At 36.0% G+C, this 19,988-nt stretch overlaps 1 protein-coding gene across 22 annotated transcripts in view; it reads left to right on the top strand.

Annotated features, from left to right (window-relative positions):
- The window catches only part of DMD (dystrophin), a 1,136,032-nt gene that overhangs the window by 348,450 nt on the left and 767,594 nt on the right, over positions 1 to 19,988 (top strand). For all 22 annotated transcript variants that reach the window (XM_086879790.1, XM_086879801.1, XM_086879781.1 and 19 more), the window contains exons 3-5: positions 10,697 to 10,789; positions 11,700 to 11,777; positions 15,368 to 15,460. In XM_086879790.1, the coding sequence (XP_086735916.1) occupies positions 10,697 to 10,789; positions 11,700 to 11,777; positions 15,368 to 15,460 (264 nt within the window). The remainder of the gene's footprint in view (positions 1 to 10,696; positions 10,790 to 11,699; positions 11,778 to 15,367; positions 15,461 to 19,988) is intronic.

Below are 19,988 nucleotides of genomic sequence, written 5' to 3' on the forward strand. Positions count from 1 at the left end.
TTGTTGCATAAATTTCCTTGAGATTCTGTGTCATTTATTGGCAGATATTACAGAAGAAGCATATGCCAATCATTTTAGGTAGGCTACCATAATTAGTTGTGGTAATTTAAGGTGCATGTGCATGTTACCTGCTGGTAGCTTAAACACAGCCACCTACTATGTTAAACATAATATGTTGAACCTGTTTACAGGCAATAATGTGCAGGACTCATAGAAATGTCAGCTCAGAATCTAGTCAAGATGTCTTCTAATATTGTGGCCAGTTATCATTTAATTTATTTTCCACATAAACAATTATTTGTGGTTTGATGAGCTGTGGAGAAAGAAAAATGGAAAGTTTATATGCTTTTCAATGTAAGAAAATTATGTAATATAAATGGTATCTGCATACATAATTTATATTAGGAGCACTCCAAGAGAAAAATGGGAAAAAATTATTTGGAGGAGAATCAAATATCTTTTTTCCTTTTTTTCCCCTTCTTTCCAGCATCCTGAGCGTACCAGATCACAGTATTGGTACCGATGTGGGGTAATAAAATCTGAGATTTAAAAGACTGCTAGAGTAATGGGCATGTACCATCAGATATCGTAAAACACAACTATAACATGCGTTTGGCCATTCATAAAATCTGAAAATGGACCTCATTACTTCTGTGAGGTGTGAAATAGAAGGGTTGTGAAGTGAGGAGCAGACTGGTCTGTCCAGCAGTAAGAGAATGGCTGGCACAGAGATCAGGGCTACTGCAGCCTTGGGCAATGGTAGTGCCACATCCCCAGCTCCTCCTGGGTGCCCTGCTGTCAGGCTAGCCCACTGCCACACATGGAAATTTGAATTACAAGTTTCCTACTTCTGTTCTTTTCCTGCTGTTACGCTGTCTTAAAATGTTCTACTGTTCCCATGCAAATACCTTCCTCTTGCTGCTTTTACTTTCTAGGATTTACTTCTGAATGTCTTGAATTTTTATATATAGAAGACTGCTCTATGGCAGACTACTGATTTTTTGTAGTAGTTAAAAAAAATGTTGGATTCATTTGGGATTCTTGTTGGTTTTTAATAGAAACCAATTTTTCATATTTAGATAATGAATTATATCTCTTGATACATATTTAAAAAAAAACAAAACAAAAAAAACTAAGCCAAAGAATGAACTGTATTGGAAAACTGTATCCTTTTAGCCATGTAGTTTTATAGGCAGATTTTCAGTCTCTAAAGTTATTCTTGACTTCTCCAGGTGGGGAAAAAAGTGGAATAATCTATTTTAAACTGCCTGAGCTCAAGCAGAGGGTGTATACTTGCTCTTTGAAGCATGTCATTTGAATTAATATCCCATTTACTGCAAACAAGCTCGTTGGGAATAAGAACAGTGGTTGTAGGGGAAGTGCCAGAACGGCTTTTGGTTGTAGTGCATGCAATGAGTCCTCCTGCTCAGCTGGGCTTTGACACAGAACAGAAGTTAATAGGGCAACCTTCACTCTGAATAAAGAAATACTAGTATTTCTTTTTCACCAAGTGAAAATGATCACCAGCCACTCAGATCTTACCACTGCTACAGATTTTAATGGCAATATTTAAAATAATTATTTACTTAATTTAACTATTCCATGTTACAAGGTAACAGGGAGTAACTATGTGTGTGTGACAGAAAATGCAGTAAGTTTGATTAAATGTTTGTGACTCTTTAGGATGGAGGGTGAGTCATCCACTTACAGCCAATGCTAAAGGTTCAGTTGAGACAATGTAAATACGTTTGGAAGAAGAAAAAATATTTGAAATCAGTGCTATCTCAGATATATCAAGAGTTTAGTTTTTATTTGGCTACCAAATTGAGTTTGTTCTTCAGGGTGACTGCTCACTGAAAAAAGATTAAATATGTAATTTCATTACTTATTTATTTTACATTTGTGATTTTTGTTAAAATAATAGTTAGGTGTTTCCTCTACCCAGACATGTTACTGAAAGGAAAAAAAAAAAAAAAAAAAAAGAAAACATAGAAAGCCCCATCAGTAATTAGTAGGAATAGAAGAATAACAGGGAAATGTCAGAACTCTTGCCTTTTGCATTTTTGCAATGGGTGGCATCAAATCAAACAAGCTGGATGATGTGCTACGATGACTTCTGAGTTTACCCAGTTGCCCAGATTAAGGTACTTTCTGTGTTTTGGTGGGCAGTGCCACCACTTTCCAAACACTCAAATGGAGCTACCAAGTATTTGAGCCATTTTGTAGAGTCAAACTGAGTTTCATTCTAAAGCTTTTGTGCAAATGACCCATCACATTTGCCTCTTTCATATCCTAGTCAGAGGAGAACAGATCAAGATTGTCTCTTGTTTATGCAGGATATGTAATAGCAATGCTTTATAAATAGGGAATTTGTTCTTTTTGTTTTCTTATTAATGAAAATTGCTGTTGCTTTGTCTTGTTTGATTACAGTTGCACCTATATAGAATCTCGACTATTACATGTATAGACAGTAGAAGAGGTTTGTCTATTCTATTTATTCTCAAAGATGAGATTATGTACCTGAAGGGATTCCAAAATAAATTTTTAAAATTCCCCTTATCCTTTATGCACTTTCTATATTCTGTCTAGAGAAGATTTAAGCTCTGAGTTGATGAAAAAAGTACTGCTAAAGCCTCTCTGTCAATAAAATAATCCTTACTCATAAAGGGCATCTTCATATGTGAGGAAACACATATGTGCACATACATGCTATGTATCCTGGATCTCTTTGCATAAAAATTTAGCTGTTCTGTAAGATTCAGAACACCAGTAAGACAAAAGGCAAAAATTTTAGAATCTTTCTCTCCTCTCTGAAGTTTTGTACTAAAGCTTGCTATTTTCATCAAGATTGAATATGCTCCCTCTTATTCTGTTTTCTAATAACAGAAAATAATTATGTGTAGGGGAAAAAATACTTGAATAACAAATATTCATAAAAAAAGTCTGCTGTGAAACTGTTCCTCTCTGAAATGAGATTTTAGCCAAAATTGTTGCATTTGGTGTGTGCTAGATGCAGTCTGTGTTTCTCCACCTGTAAGTGGGCTGGCTCTTCCTTTAGAAAACCCTGCATTTTAATCTTTTCAGCTCCTAGTGTTTAAAAATGCCCACTACCCACTAGAGCCTCAAAAATATGTAAACACTGTAAATTAAACCAATACAAGTATTCTCAAACATGTAAATATAATTAACATTCCATCTTCTACTCAAAACCACATCTGAGATAAGACTATATATAAAATTAGCTTTTAGTTTATGGTACTCTTCTTCTTTATAGCTTTCTTTGCAAAATGGGGAACATAATTATATTTATACTTGAAAAGAAAAACAGCTTCATTGCAGTCAGTTATTAGACTGTGTGAAGCTGGCTGTCCTGTCAGAAGAAGAGTTCCTATCCTTGACTCTGAATTAATAACTCACTCTTCAAACCTTGTAGGAACTTGCTGAGTATATGTTCATTCCCACTTCCAGCAGGTTTCTTTTGATTCCATTGCCAGTCATCCAGTCCTTAATGGTCTTGAACATCATATGCTGAAAAGTAAGAAAAGCTTCAACAACATTTTCTGGCTAGATTAAACTGGTGAAAGAGACAGCTGCCAGATTTGTTTTGTGTATCCCTGTAAGCTTTGTATTGTTTAAAAGAAATGCAGTGGATGCTAACCTTGAACACCCACTTCTTGCCAAACAGAGATTTTGTTTCCTTTGAAGTATTTAAAATTACACATTTATTACTTTTAATTTATAGGTAGGTCTCTGGGACCTAAGGAAACAGGGTAGATACACTAACATAATTGTGTGTGTCAGTGCATCTCTGTTTCTGCTCTGGGCATGTATGGCATTTAAAATGAGATTTTCTGATTTATTTTAGAACAGAAATAACACTATTCCTCACAAACTTGGGCATGTGTAAATGTCCTTGTCTGTAATGACACTAGAAAAATACAATGACTGTGATGAGGGGAAAATACACTTTTTCAAGAATTGAAGTCCCAAGAGGGTCTGGTATCATTCCCTAATTTCAGGGTCTGTATGTGAAACCAGCTTCTACTCTGGGAGTGTGTGTGCTGTCCCATGAGCATGAGCTGCCTTCAGACAATTGGTAGGATGTGCCCCCAGATCCCTGTTTAAGGGTAGTGTTGGGTGTTCTGGGCCTGCTGCAGGCATTGTGATTGTTCCTCTGTTGAAAGGCACAGGAACATTTGGTTCTCTAGGAGAATAATGTGGCTTCTTTGGAGGAGGGTGGTACAGCTTCCTCTCAGTTGGTCAGTGGTAGTAATTTCTAAAACACTGCTGTCCATAAGTTACTCCTCTATCTAATTCCTTGAAAAATTAGGTTAGAGAGAAAAAAACCAAACTATAAAGCCTGGGAAATAGATTGGATCCCTGACAGTAAGGAAGAAAAGTGCTTGTGCAGTATTTGACCTCCAGCTGACCCACACTGGGTTTCAGCAGTTCTATGTTAGGTGTTCTAACAGGGACGAGAATGCTGAAGGGAGAAAGGACAGCATGGCTGGCAAGGTATTGTTTCATGCTTCCCATATGAGTCCATGAACCTAAGGCCTAATTAAACAATGCCTGGTGCATCTTCCCTATGGAGTGGGACAATATCCTTTTCTACCGTAATAGTAATCCAGCATCAATGAAAGAAAATGTCAGTCACTTCGATGAACTTCCCAGCAGAATTGAACAAACCAGAAGCAAGGATGCTGGGGAGAGAAGTTGAACTTTTAATATATTTAGCAGAGCAAGAACAAGTATTTATAGTCCTTCTTTTATTAAAACTGACTTAAAAGATCTGTTGAGAGTAGTTCAATATAATTTCTTTACTGTTTCACAGAATGAGACATAAAATATTTTGACTGCAAGAAAAGGCTGATTCTTTAAAGCCTTACTAAGGGTAACATCTGTGAGCCAACTAAGTTTTTATTTTTTTCATATTGACATCTATTCAGCAAAATTTAGAGATCTACAAACTAAACTTGAGACAATTACTTGAAAGAGTTGTATGAAGACAATGGCTTATGTCCTTCTGCCTTTCTGGATTGTACCATGTCTTTTAAGTTTTTTAATTATCAATCAGCACTCTGAGATCCTGGCCAAACTGCAGGGCACCTGTGCCTCTCTGTTCCATAGCCCTGCATGCTGGGGGTGCAGATGGAATGCATTGCAGCTCCCTTCCAGGCCCTGCAGCCCAGCTTTCCTGTCTCTTGTGGAGTCAAAGGTCTTGTCCCAAGATCAAATCTCAGTTGTTTACCTGTCCTAAAAGTCAGAAAGACTTTTGTGTCTGTTAGTTTTATTGTAAGCTGATCTTTCCTATGTACACCTAATATAGCCTTGAACATTTTGTATAGTGCCATGATGAACCTTCAATTCTCTCTCTTTAGAGCGCCTTTTCTCTTTTAATTTAGTCTCTGTCTCTCTCCATCTGCTGATGGTTTGAGTTGCTAGATTTCCCATATGAACTGATAATAACAAGCCAATAATGCTGTAAAATGCATAAGAAATAGCATCCAACTTGTATCCCTGTAATAATCTTCTTACAGTCTAGTCTGCCTCAAATGAAAAGTGTAATCTAAGTGTATATTTGTTTGCAAAAGAAAATGAAAAGTCAGAGATGTCTTCTTCAGCCAAGTTTTTACCCTTTGTAATGAAAATGTATCTATTACATGACATTTTTAGGAAACAGTAAAAATATAAGCTTATTAAAGAACTTCAGATAATAGTTGTGTTTCAGTCTTCTGATATCATGTATTTTGCTGAAGCTGTTATTATGGACTCATTGAAATTTTGAGTGTTTATGAATCTTAGGAAATAGAAGTACATTTCTACCCTTCATGTTTGTGGGGGAAAATTTATGTCTTGTTGTGGTTAAGCCTAGATGGTAAGTAATCATATGCAGCTGCTTTCTCACTCCACACTCCCTCCTCTTCCCAGTGGAATGGGGAAGAGAATCAAAAGCGGAACTTTCAAATCAAAAACCAAACAGATAAACGCCAAGAAAAACAAGTGATGCACAATAGCTACAATACCCACTAACAGATGCCAAACCCCGTTCCCCTGGACTGTGAGTGGCTGGGGTAGGGGAAGTGAGTGTGGGGCTTAGTTGTAAACTGGGCTTAAAAGAGAACAGATCATTCTGGTGCCCAGTGTGGGGCTGATGTGCCAGGCCCTTGAACCTGTACAGTGCAGTAATCCTGGTTAGCCCTCTCCTCCACCTGACTGGGGGCAGGGCCCTCTAATCTTGATCAAAGATACCCTGCTTCTTGCTCATATAAATGGAATAGGACTTCTTCCCATCCAGTCCATAATATAATCAGCCCTTCCATTCTACCTGGGAAACTGTCCACTGGAAATTGGAGCAACAACTTTCCTTAAAGATCCCCCACTTGTGTTTGCTTTTGCCTGCCATTCCCACAGCTGTGCCTCTAGGGTCGAGGTATGCTTTCAATTCTACTTCCTCATGTCCTCTCCGTGGTCCCACTTAAACCTCAACATTTGTTCTTAATCACCATCTCTTCCTTTCTTTTCCCCTCTTTTCCCAACTTTCCCCTTCCTATTTCCTTTCCCTTTGCTCCACTTCCCTTTAATGAAGAATTTACCTCTTCTAATTTATTTAAAAATATAACTGCTAACAGTTTTATGCTATTTTTTTTTTTTTTTTTTTTTTTTAACTCATTAGAGAGCCAATGTTCATGAACAGATGTCCTTGTGCCTTCTCTGGGCTAGTTATTTTTTAATTATTTCATGATGTTCTCTGTATTTCTTTAATAATTACTGACTTTCATGTAGCTCTGAATAGACAGCTTTTCACAGAACACCAGCTTTTCATGTAATACTTCCCACAATATTAGCCTCCTCCATGATGTATCTGATGAATAAGATGATTAAATAATTTAGTTGTTTGATAAAATTTATTTGTAAAATTTACATAGAGACAATGAGTTCTATTACAGAGTCTTTGGAAAGAACACAGGAATGACAATGAAAGTAGACAGCAGTGAGATAGAAGAAGCTTGATGTTTTGAGATAACTAAATGTATTCAAACCAAAAAATTTGCAATTTCAGTTATCTATTAATTGTTGATTTCAGTCTATTTCTTGATTTTCTTTTTTTTCTCTTTTTTTCTTTTTCACCAGCTTTTGTGGTTCTTATGTAGTGTTCTTTGGCATAAAATTGTTTCAGTTGCTGTCTGAGTTTGGAAAACGTTGGACATATCATTTTAGTCTTCTTAATACCGAAAGAATTCTAGAATATGCACATGCAGTTGAGTTACTACATGGAATACTCTAAGTGTGCTTCACTCCCTTACAACACCCAGAGGAAGACTTTACTGCAAATTCCACATTTTCTTCACATGTTACTTTGGCAGTAGCACATAGTTCTAACACCATGGCTTATGTAGTTATGGTGTAGTGCAGCGTAGTTTTGGGGTTTTTTTTCCATACCAGTGTAATTTGTGAATTCATTTCCCTAGTCATTATTTAAGTTGGAGGGTTCATTTAATCCATGATAAAACCCTATGTATAATGTTTTTTGTTAATTTTCTCTTAAAATAGATGCCTTGTATTTCACTCAGGTCCCCCATCAGTTGCAGCCAACAGCTCTATCAGTTAACCAAAAAAGTTTGTGTTTTAACCTTTATTTCACTCAAATAATGTAAATTAAAATTATATATACAATTGCCATATACTTAAATCCCTAGTCTTTCTCTTCATTCAGATTTTAATGAAGTCTTATCTTAGATTTTAAGTTTGTTCTATTTCTAGAAGGGAATTTCTGCTTCTGGTGCAAAGTCACCTTGTGCTACACATCAAGTATCTTTAGTCCTTCCTGTGTCCTGTACCCTCTCTGGTTTCCTCCATCTCTCCCATCACTGTGGATTTGAAGAAAGTCAATTGAGTGAGAACCAACAATTCAGACTGAAGCTATTCTGGGCATTTTTAAATTTAGTTTTTGGATAAGTTTGTAATATAGGGTGACCAATAAATCGACATGCATAACAAATGGTAGCGGAGAGTCTTCTGAACATTTTCATTTCCTATAGGTAAAGGGCAGTGGTTTTAGGTCACAACCTAAAGAACTTCTCTGAAAATCTTACTTTCAGCAAGAATGTATAACAAATGAATAGGCATTTGTTTGGCAAGCCATTGACTAGCCATGCTTGATTTTTCACTGTTTTCCAAAGTTTGAATTAATGCTTTCCAATGACACAAAAAATTTACCTAATGCAACTTTGAGCCCTTTGTATCTCAGGACTTACTGCAATGCTGATCAGTGAAGGCATTCAGTCTATTTGAGGAAGAAGACATAATTACCCCATTGCCAGAAAAGCAGCAGCCTTCCTCAGGTTTAGAATGATATGTGTGGCAGTAATGTAGGGTCCCTTAGTGTATTTTCAGTTGTGATTAATGGAAGGTATAATTCCAAGATTTAAAAAAATCGATGGAACTTTTGGTTTAAGGTTTACTTGAAATACATTTGTAATTAATATGTCTTGCTAGGGATACTACTGTGCAGTGTCTTTATTTTCTTTCTAAAAGCTTTACCAAAAAACCCCAAAACAATATACTATTTGTTAAGCAGAATTTTTGACTGCCTAGATTGATTTCTACATGAATCTTATGAATAGTTTAAATGCTGCAAAAAGGAGGAAAGATGGATACACAGGCAGTTATGAAGGCTAGTTCTATTTTTCCTCTGTGATACAGATCAATATAATTATGTTCTATAGTCAAATTGTCATTGTGCTCCTATTCCCAGAGAGATCCAGTAGCATTATGGGCACAACTCTTTCACAGTGTTACACAAGGACCTATTGATTAATTTTCTAAAGAATGTGAAAGACCTCCCTTAAAGTGCATAGGTCTTCTGCTACCCCTCTGCAAAAATGAGTTTTGCTCTGCAAGATTAGGGAAGAAAGTAAGGTCTCTGATTTAGTTGCATGTTTTAATTTTAAACATGTCCTATAGCTTCAGGAATTCTGTACATGACTTCACTCACATAATGGCACATGATTTATCATCCCATAATGTGAAATATTTTTATAAGACCATTTCTCATACTAAATGTGAGGCAGGAAATGGAGTTGCTGGCTATTATTACTTAAACAGATAATTCAAGTAGTGTAAGTAAATCATATGTGCATCTGTTCAGTACTGGTTTTCAGATACTTAATAAAGTGGCAGCATATGTGTTAGATAGAAATTAGCTTAGTTGGAATGGTTGTGCATGGTGTGAGAAGTGTCTAGAAAACAAGCACTCCCACTGCTGTGGAAAATTTGTGATGTTGTGGATTTGTTTGTTCCATGAAACAAGGCCTTACCAAAAAATGAAGGGACTGAAAGGAGCATTTGATTCAGAAGAGCAGGCAGAAAGGTCATGACATGATAGCTAATAGCACTGAAGTCAATGCTGTACCCATAGATACGTATTGATGAGAAAAAATTAATTTAGCACTGGATACTGTCCATAATTCTGTTCTCTGTTTAAGTGTAACCTTCCAAAGGTATTGGTACTTCCTAACAAAATATGTTTTTCATAAAATTCCCAGCTAGCTCTAATGAGGGCTGCAGTGAGTACCAGAATGACAATGCTGGCAGGAAAACAAATTTTTTCTCTATAATATGGATTCCAAATTTTACATTGCTCTGTGGTAAAAATGGAAGATATGCAATGTAGGTCAGCACAGCGTCAATTCTAGAGAATTAAAATACAGATACTTCCTCTCAAATCAATCAAAGCATCCATCAAACTTCGCAAATTGGAAAAAATGTGGACATGTGAAACTATTTTTCATGGCACAAAATAATCACTACTTTTTATTTTGGTTCTCAACAGCTCTCATACATACAAAAATATCTAAAAATTCATAGGTGCACATAAAACTTGCTCAGCAACTAGACTGTAAAAAATATGTCTATATTTTTAATATTTCATGCTTTAGTCAAAGCATCAGATCAGAAACTTGGTTTGAATTTTAGAAAGAGTGGGTTTTTTTTAACATTGTCATATGGGGAAAAACCACAAGTATTTCCTTTCATCTTTCACTGATGCTAAGTACAAAATGTGAGCTGTCTGTCAGCCACTTAGAGAAGTGAGGCTGCAATCCAGTACAGTTTCGTGCCCTATTAACATAGATCTATTTCTAAGATTCTGACTAGAATAAGTCTGGCTCATCTCCCTCTGTGTACTTCCAATTTTTTTTCTGACACATGGAGCACCTACTAGGCACTTAAATTTTGTGTCACTTTCTGTGTGTTTGGACATTTTTTTCTTGTTTCTTTCCTTTTTCCTTTTTTTTTTTTCCTTCAAATTATTTTTCTTTTTTTCTTGTTGGTTTTTTTTTTTCCTTCCTGATTTGCACATTAATTGCCAAGTCTTCTTTGTTTTCTAGATATATCAATATGTAGTTCTGGCTTATTTGTTTGAAATAATGGCATGTACTTGAAATAAAATATGCATCATTGTCTCTTAAACAATGGAACCATGTTTAAGACAGATATATGTGAAAGAATCCTGTGAGCTTAAATGTAGTTTCCTCCTTTACTTGGTGTTCTACAATATATATATATGTTCTACAATACATATCCTTTACTACAATACATATATATTCTGACACTGGCTTTTTACAGCTTTCTGGTCTTTTTTTAACTATTATTTTTGTCATTTGAACTAACCAGAGCAATTGTTTCATTTCAGTTTGGAAGACGTTACATTGAAGACCTTTTTAATGATTTTCGAGATGGACGAAGACTTCTGGAGCTCCTGGAATGTCTTACAGGCCAAAAACTTGTATGTGTTTGGTAACACATTTACTGCATATTGAAGTCCTAATGTTGCTATAATTGTATTAGGTAATATTAACTAATTTCTGCCATTGATGAGGATCTGCAGAAACTATTTTCAGGGGTCTGAATAGGTTTTGGTTTCATTTGAAATAGTGGAAACATTGTGACTGAGAGCTGTATTAGACAGTAATACTTTGTGAGGCATGTACTTGAAATGAAAATATTCTACTGTATTGTATGCTCTTACAAAGTATGGCCCAGAGAAACAAGACTGAGGCAGGGTTCATTTAGGAATCTGGATTTTAGCTGGAATAAAATTCAATGTGTAGAATTCAAATGGTTTTCTAATGTCATACATATGGTCTACCTTGTTTGATTGTAATTGTCTAAAAGAGAGAACTGCTTGCTCCTATTAACCTGGAAATTCTAAAGTGACAGTCACACGTGTTTTTTTGTTGTCTTCTCTTGTGTTCCTGGTTGGACTTTGTAAGTACAGCATCTTCTTGTAAGAATGCTGTGAGATTGAGAATCAAAATCCAGAGATAATATACTTGTACTGAAATATTGAACAAACTGATTCTTATTTGTTTAGCATCAACATGCCATAGCAATGTTCTTAAATTGTGCCATGCAGAGGACAACTAATTATGGTAAAAAGAATCTGGACTTATGTAATTTTATATGCATTTCAATCATTCCATCACTGAAAATTACCTTCTAACTACAGATCCAGATTGTTTCACAATTGACTTGATTTCATGTTGGGAAGCTGCATAAGCCCAGTGTATGTTAATATTCTATTCTCATAAAGTTATGAAATAGAAAACTATAGGTGTGGTATAAGATTTGAGTTACATACAGTGTACTCTACATTCTGATTTTGAACAGTCAAGTTTGGTTTTCTCTCTTTGTAGGCAAAAGAAAAGGGCTCCACAAGAGTTCATGCTCTGAACAATGTCAACAAAGCAATCCACGTTTTGCAGAGAAATAATGTAAGTATTCAGCCAGACAGGATCAGAACAGCCTGTACACAGCAACAAAATACTTCTTAGGTGTTGAATCAAACACCTTGATCTATAGTATAAAAGTACTGGAGTCAAAGCAGCTTTGTGAAAACCACATGAAGTGGATATTTGTCATTCAGCATCAGGGTCAAATGTGTTTCAAAGAGTTGAAAATCCTCTTCCAGCAAATTTTAGCTAATGCATCTATAATGGGTGCTGTTTGAAGACAGATCAACCTGCATGATTTTAATTCTGGTCAATGGTCTTTAAAATAAGTTTTCAACAGTTAAATACAAGAAGTCATCCATAGGTGGTTACAAGATGCTGCCTATCAAAATATTTACTCACAATCTTTGACAGTTTTGAAGTCTGAAAGCACAAGACTCTTCCTACAATAATTTTTTTTGTTAAATTTCAAAGGCATCTGTCTCCCATGATTCAAAATACTAATCATATCAATATCACTTTCAATTCTACTTTGTAAAGATTGATTTTTCAAGCCAGTATCCTGTGAATCATTCTTGAGTAAATATTCTCATATTATCTTTCTTATGCAGGCATTATAATGGACAAATAATTTTAGCAAACGTTTTCTCTGGCAAACTAATTTTATCAAAACACTCCTCAAGAATAAATTTAAAAAAAAACCAAAACAACAAACTGTAACACTTGCTTAGACTTCACAGTAAGAGGTGACAAAAAAAAGATAATGTATTCTGTGCTGTATATTATATTGGATTTCTTGATAGCTGCAGGAGGTCACTAATGCTTGAATTCAAATGCTGAATAAACTAATTGATTTTATAAATCTAAAGTAATCCACCTGAAGATTTGTACATAAAAACAGTGACCTTATAAGATTGACATAAAGACTTCCAGCTTGATTTTTCTTTTTATTTAATGGAATTTGATGTAAATAAATAGAAGAAAAAGCTTCTAAATTGTTCAAGATCTGCAACATTTGACACTATTGAGAAAAAAATCATCAATACATTATTTCACACTATACAAAAAGGTTTTATTTGCATAACTGGGTACAAATAATCATAGAAAATGCTTTTTGAAGTATTCAGTGCCTATCAGCTGAATCCACTCTTGTGCTTTTCACTCAGTTTCCAGAATACAATAATAGTCCCTTTCAAATCTGTGAAGAAAACAGAGAGTACTCCAATTTTAGAAGACAGAAGAAAAAACATTGTTTTAGGAAGTGAAGTGGTCATCCAATGGCCATCATATTCATGTAATAAAACCTTGTAAACTATATAAAATTTGGTATAGTATGTATTAAGGTATACTGTACCTTGTCAATATGAAGTCTAAAGACCTGCCTCTGAAATTGTTTCCTTAAGCTTCAGTAATTTGATGAATTATTTCCCTGGGACTTCAGGCATGCAATGGTTCAAAACTGAATTAAAGCCTGTGAGTAGTCTAGATTTTTCTGCTGATATATTACATCTTTGCCCTGAGGTTCTGTAGTCATCTGGGTGGTAACACTGAAAAATGTTGCTTTTCCCAGTCAATCCATTGCACAGTTCTTTTTGTTCCCATAGAAAAGGGAAAGTGTTGAGGGGGGAGCACGGAAGATGTGAGAGTTGGGAGGTTGCCCCAGTGTAGGCTTAGACCTCCCTGTGAAAAACTCGATGATGTTCCTCTGCTTCAGTCAAACAGATGTGGCTCTGTGTGTTCAGGCTTCCACTTCCAATTGATGGATTTCATCTGTAGAATATGCAGGGAATGCCCTAATAAACATTGTAGGGTGTCACTTGCTGCAAGGGACTCTGTTTTAAATTTAGCTTGTAAAGTCTAAGTTCCATTTGGGAAAAGTTGCAAGACATTGATGGTTAGAATAAATAGCCAATCTCATGTGCTTTTAGTACAAAATAAAGAGCTTTTCTTAAAGAAAAGAGCTCTTTGAGAGTTGTAGCAGTCTTGATAAAATATCTAATTTTTGGTTTGTAGAAATGACTTATACATAGATGCATTAAAAGGAAAAAGAAAATAGCTTGTTTTGAGGGTGCAAAACTTCAGTCAATTTGTAGATGGAACTTCAAATAACTTCAGAAGTGCACTAGAGACTGCAGAATGTTGCTGGTGAAGGAATGGGGTACTTTGCCCTAAAAAAACATCAGTTCTGACCATGAGAAATTGCATCTATGAAACAGCAAGGATGCCAATTTTAGCATCATAATTCCATCCAAATGTTCAGGACAGCTTATAGTCTTCCATTTATAACCCTGAATTTGGCTTCCTTATTCAGATAGTATAAAAAGGGAGAGAGGGTGAAGGATCATTTCCCATGTGGAGGAATGTCTTAGTTTAGGGCAAATTAGGGAGGAAAACTCCAAATGGGGATTTCCTCAGGGAAATGCCCCCTCCCCACCCCTGGTCCGGGAAAGAGGAAAAAAAAAACAGAAAAAAAAAATTCCTTGGAGAGAAGTGTGGAAAAAGCTGTTTATTTTACAGAAATTGATTAATATTAAATAATAAGACCTCTCACTGTTCCATGGGATGGCAAGTCTAGGAAGAAAAGTACTTTTCATGTGGTGTAGCTCGGACTGCTCAGGTTCTTATCAGTCCCTCTGGTGCTGGAAAGGGCCCAGGCCCAGGCCCCGGTGGGCCACAGGCCTGAGCTCCCGGGGTTTGGCTGGGTGCTCAGTCCAGAGCAGGCTTGAACAGATCCAAGAGGGAAGAAAAAAGGAAAGAAAACAAAGGTCCAGGGAACTCCTCTACCTCAGCTAAAAGTAGCTAAAAGCCAGAGAGAGGCTCTGTCCCGCTGTCTGTCCGTGCTGCAGACACCGCAGTCCAGGAGCGGGGTGTGTGGGAGTGATGTTTTTCTTTAACACAAACTGCGGCTTCTTCTTCTCCCCTTCACTCTCAGAGCCAGTCTTAAAGGGGCAGAAATTAATATATAACATAAACCAGGCAACTGGGGATACAAGCATCATAAAGTCACCCCAGGACAAGGAAGGACAATTCCATGGTGGTAAATAATGATGCATTATGAAATTACAAATGCATGATAAAATTATGGAAAACAATATTACTGGATGAACTGTTGTGGAAAAGACTTGCTTAGATCATAATCACTGCTTTATCTCTATGTCAGAACATATCCTGTGTATATCTGTACACATTCTAGAATTCAATTAAGGAAAATCAGGTTATAATTTAATCTAAATATTTAATGTCTTGGGTTTATAGGTTATTACAGTGTCTAGATGTGTGTTTTAACATTAAGAAAATTGTATTATGTAAGATAGTACAAAGCAGAGTACAGTAGTTTTTCTGTCTGTGTGATTTGTAATTGTAAAAGCTTAATATAAAAGATATTTAAGTTATTATAACTATTACTTTTCATTTTATGTTTCAAATCATCTTATAACTGGAATAGTAAGAGCTCCAGATCACTGATGTTTTCTTCCAGAACATTAATTATGCCATTTATAAAATATGAGTTTTATGTTCATGGAACAACAGAAACCAAATGGGAGATTTACCTTAGCCTATCCTCTCATCTCTTTCCAACCTCTTACACTTGTTATTACTTTTTTTACAATTATTTTTTGTTTCTATAATAGGTTGATTTGGTAAATATTGGGAGCTCAGATATTGTGGATGGAAATCATAAGCTGACCCTTGGTTTGATCTGGAATATAATCCTCCACTGGCAGGTGAGTGGCACTGCTCATTACTTCCTTTGAAATAAATACCTTTATTCCACTGATCTTTTCCCCATTATCATCCAGCAATAATTTCCAAAGTAATCATAGACATTGCAATATCCTAAATCAGCAAATATTATGGCAGTCTGCTTACATATTATCAAGGATATTGACAATAAGAAGAAGACAAAATATTTTTTACAGTATTAGCAGAAACTTTTTTGACTGTAATATCACAGATACTGCAAGATGATATATAAGAGTTATCCTAACAAAAATGGATATACAAAGCCAATGTGGATTTATTTTTAGTATCTTAGAAAGAGTGACTTCTCTATTTTAATGAAATAATCACATCAGTTGCTTTTAACTGCTGACCCTTCCTGCCAAGAATTATTTTTAGAACACTAAAAAGCTGCTAGACTGCCTATTTATTGAAGTAGATGTGGCTTATTTAGCTTCTTTTCTTTTTAGAGAGAAAGGGGGGTTTGTGATATGGATCTCATAAAAAACAGTGTGGTAGATGAGGACATTTAACTAAAAAAAATTCTGAGATGGCAATAAAATCAAAATTCAAAAAGATCTGGCTTCTAGATGCTCTGAATCCATGTGTTTGTGTGAATCTGGGCTGAGTCTGTCCAGTAGTGTTCACTATGTTCCCCAAGCAATAATCCACAAGTTTTTCATAGAATAACAGGAAAAGGTGGTGCAAAACAAAGCATAAAAGACTTCAAAAGTGAAACACTTTTACCAAAATCAGATGTGTGTCATTCATCCAAGTAGGGAACATTTTTATTCTAATTTTGCTGGATGACAGCAACAGAGAAAATCTGCAGATAGTTAACTCACTTCTTTGTTTGTCTCCTGTGTCAATATTCCTAGTTTAATTCCCTAAAATTGTTCTAAATTACTTACTGAGAGTAGATGAAATATGATACCTAGCCACTTTTACCAATAATCCTTGAATCACTCAGGTTTAATTTGTATAAAATATGTACTGAGATGCCTATGTTCAAATGTTCAAATTAATATTTTGTTTCCTTCATATTTTATCCTGAAGCAAAGTGTTAAAGGTGTGGTTTAGTATTAGCTGTGTACTCAATAATTTCCTTGCAATTGTTGCCACCCTTTCTCTTAACGTGTACTTGCACAAACACACAGAAGACACAGGTTCTGGTGTAGCCTGATGAGCTTTTTGACAGCAGCCATGTCAAAACCAAGTTTGCAGTGCAAAAGTGAGTAATTTCAAGCTTCATCTTGAGCCTTGTGATAACTGTGGTGGCAGCTGTGATGGTACCCATGGCTTCAGCCTGAACTGCCCGGGGATGAAAGGTCCAAGGATCATATTTACAGAACAGTGATTAGAAGTGTAAATCTTTGTCAGCGTAATCGTAATGATTCAGTCCAAATTTAGTATTTACTTAGAATTCTGTGATGCCTTAAAGATCTAGAAATAAAACAACACACTTTTCAGGCAATATTAGTGTAGGAAGTAATTCAAAAGCTAGTCTTTAATGGGAGGCCTTAGCAGCAAGTGTGGAAAAATTCCCACCCCACATAGGGTGAATACTGTTTTATAAATTTAACAAATTAGCATACTTGACAAGCATTCCCAAATAGAAGCACAGGTAATGAGGTAATTCCACCCTTAGTTCCACCTTTTTCCAGAACAATCCCCTTCCCCTTTAGATGCTAACTAACTATGAGAAAGTGTCTCAAGATGCTGTTTTAACCTTGGTTCCCAGATTAGGACTGGGGCCTTTAGGAATGTATTCTGTCTTGCTGTCTTAACAGAGTAGGTGAAAAGCTAGCTAAAACCTATGTAGTTACACAGTAGCAGGCTACAGAGCCTGGTAGAGAAATATATGATGAAAAATAGATGAGAATATATAAAAGCAAAAAGGCAGAAATCAGTTTGGCTTCACTGTGTTTCAGTTTGTTCTAGTCATGAAGTACTGAAAGTGACCTTCTGGACGTCTCATTGTATTCAAATTTCTGTAAATGAGATTCTAATTTGGCTAGAATTCAATTTTAGTTGTTTGTTGTTTGTTTGTTTGTTTTTTTCTAAAGAGTAGCTAAAACTCTTTGGCAATGAGAAGTCATTTGTAAATAATAACCCTGTTACTGTTGCTTAATGGTGAGTAATTTAAAAAAAAATAAAATGGAAGATGTATATTTTGGCTTTTCTCCTTAAAAATAACAAAACACTCAGGAGGTATTTCTTTGCTGCCTATTTCCTTCAAAGTATTGGAAGAGTTCAAAGTAAATTTGCTTTTTTACAGCTCTGTGGAGAAAGTCTGTTCTTTTCCAGATTTTCTTTCAAACTTGAAAGTTAATTGCATGATCTAGAATACGTTTCTAATGGCTCTGCCCTGTTTATAAGTAGGCATGATCTTACATACTGACAGAACTTATGGTGAAACACAGCTGTGGATTTCTTAAGAAATTCTTCTTCCTGTTGGTTTGCCTATCACAGATTGTCCCTGACAAGAAGCAGCTGGAAACACAATAAATTGTTCATACAGAGTCAGGGCCACTGAACTTATCTGCCACTTGTCTCAGCTTGGTGAAATTCCAAGACCACTATATTTGTTTGTAGTCTGTAGAAGGCCTAGAGTGAAATAAATGGGAATCCACAGGCTGTTTGATTTAGTGCATGCTTGTATAGTGTGTGTTTGTTGGTGAAATCCTGCTTTTGCAGATCTTAAGAGTCACTTAGAGGAAATTCATCAGTCTACGTCTAGAACATAAAACACCAAGAAAAGATATGAGATTATTGTTTGTGTGAACACTTGTGTTGTTGTAGATGAACAGGCAAAAACTTTTCCAGTTTCACATCTTGCAGCCAGTAGTGCATAAGGACACAGCTGTACTTATACACATGACGACATGATGGTCTCTTACAAAAATGTTAATTTCTTTGTGTAAAAATAGCTTTAAAAAGAGATGGTAGAAGAAAGGTGCATGAAAGGAATAATGCCAGTACCAATCCAAATGGGTATCAGCAGTCCCACTGAGGAGAGTGGTAGAGGTGGTAAAGGCACTGCAATGGACAGGATTTGATGCACTGTTGCCACTCTCATCTCTGTGCAGTGGAAATACCATGGCTTTCTGCATCCCCTGTGCTGATTTTGGGTTTTTTCAGATTATTATTAAAATTTTTCCTGAAATTGAAGCATTGTTCTGAGTTGAGCACCTGCTGCCAAAGCTCTTTATGGTATTGAATCCATCAGGATTTCCTTGAAGCTGCTGCCCTCTTTCTCACAGCTCTGTGATCCCAGCCTCACTGCAGCATTAGCATTTAAATAAAAACAGAGGAAAACTATTAATTTCTGTACTTTTATGTTTCATAAACTCTTAAGAGTGGAAAAACATTTTATATGGCAGTGTGTAAATTGTTGAAGAGTGAACTTATTTTCATGAAAAGCATGGAAGAAAACCTCTAGCAAAAATATTTGACCCAAATCTTGACTTTCTCTGGGAAAAATCATAAAATAATAGATCTAAACATAAGGAAAATATTTTAGAGGGGAGCATTTTAACAGCCTGTCAGCCTCATTTGGAGACTTACTAAAAGCATCAGGGTTATTGTTCACACCAGTATTTTAATATGAATTACCATTTTACTTAATTTAGATTTTTGATTATGGAAATAAAATGCTTCTGTCAATCCATCTTGAATCAATGACAAAAAATATCCTTTACTTTGATAGGTGTCTTGAATACCTATGAAAATGTCCTTAAAAGTGTTCTATCAAATGTATTTGGAAAGAGTTTAATGGTTCTAGCTATAAAAATGTAATCTATACAATCAGAATAGCTGAAATCTAGCAAGTAAAAAAGCTAAGTAATTCTGTCAGGGAGATGTAAATTTCCTATTTTATTAGGAAAAATGAAAAAAAAATCTAACTTTAAGAGCAGTTTTATTCTTTAGATATCTTCTTCCTTTTCCAGGGTCTTGAGTACTGAAGCCAAGTGCCAGTCTGACAAAATATTATGTGCCTGAGTGTTGGTTTTAGGTGAAAGAGCTGTAGTGTGAGCCTGAGATTATGCTGTGCTCCTTGTCATCTTACACACACAGCAACACATGCCCAGATTCCAGGACATGGCCCTAGAGTGGGAAGATCAAATGTCCATTGGTGCTGTCAGCCAGGGCTGGCTGTGCTGCTTTTGGCCACTGTCTTCACGTGGTGACAGGAACAGCAGTGCCCTCATTCTGTCCACAGCTTTCCTTTTGGCAGCCTGGCATTTCAAAAGCCATCTTGGTGACATCTGTATTGTCCTTTCCCCACCTTCTATCAAAATGTAATCTTTCCTTATTGCTGTAGCATCCCTTTCCCAGGAAGAGCAAGTGTATCTGCTCTCTGGAAGTCAGAGTTTCCTACACCTGAAAGCTTTGTGTCCTGCCAGGATACACTGCATGAGAAAGGAGAGGTAACAAAGAAATGAGTAGCAGAGGTCAACTCATCATCTGACAGCATGAGGGAGAGGCACTCTGAAATAGCTGTAGTATTTGAGCCTGGATGCTGAGGGAGTT

The sequence above is a fragment of the Cyanistes caeruleus genome, chromosome 3 (assembly GCF_971803275.1).
Source record: "Cyanistes caeruleus chromosome 3, bCyaCae1.hap1.1, whole genome shotgun sequence".
In the NCBI taxonomy this organism is placed as follows: domain Eukaryota; kingdom Metazoa; phylum Chordata; class Aves; order Passeriformes; family Paridae; genus Cyanistes; species Cyanistes caeruleus.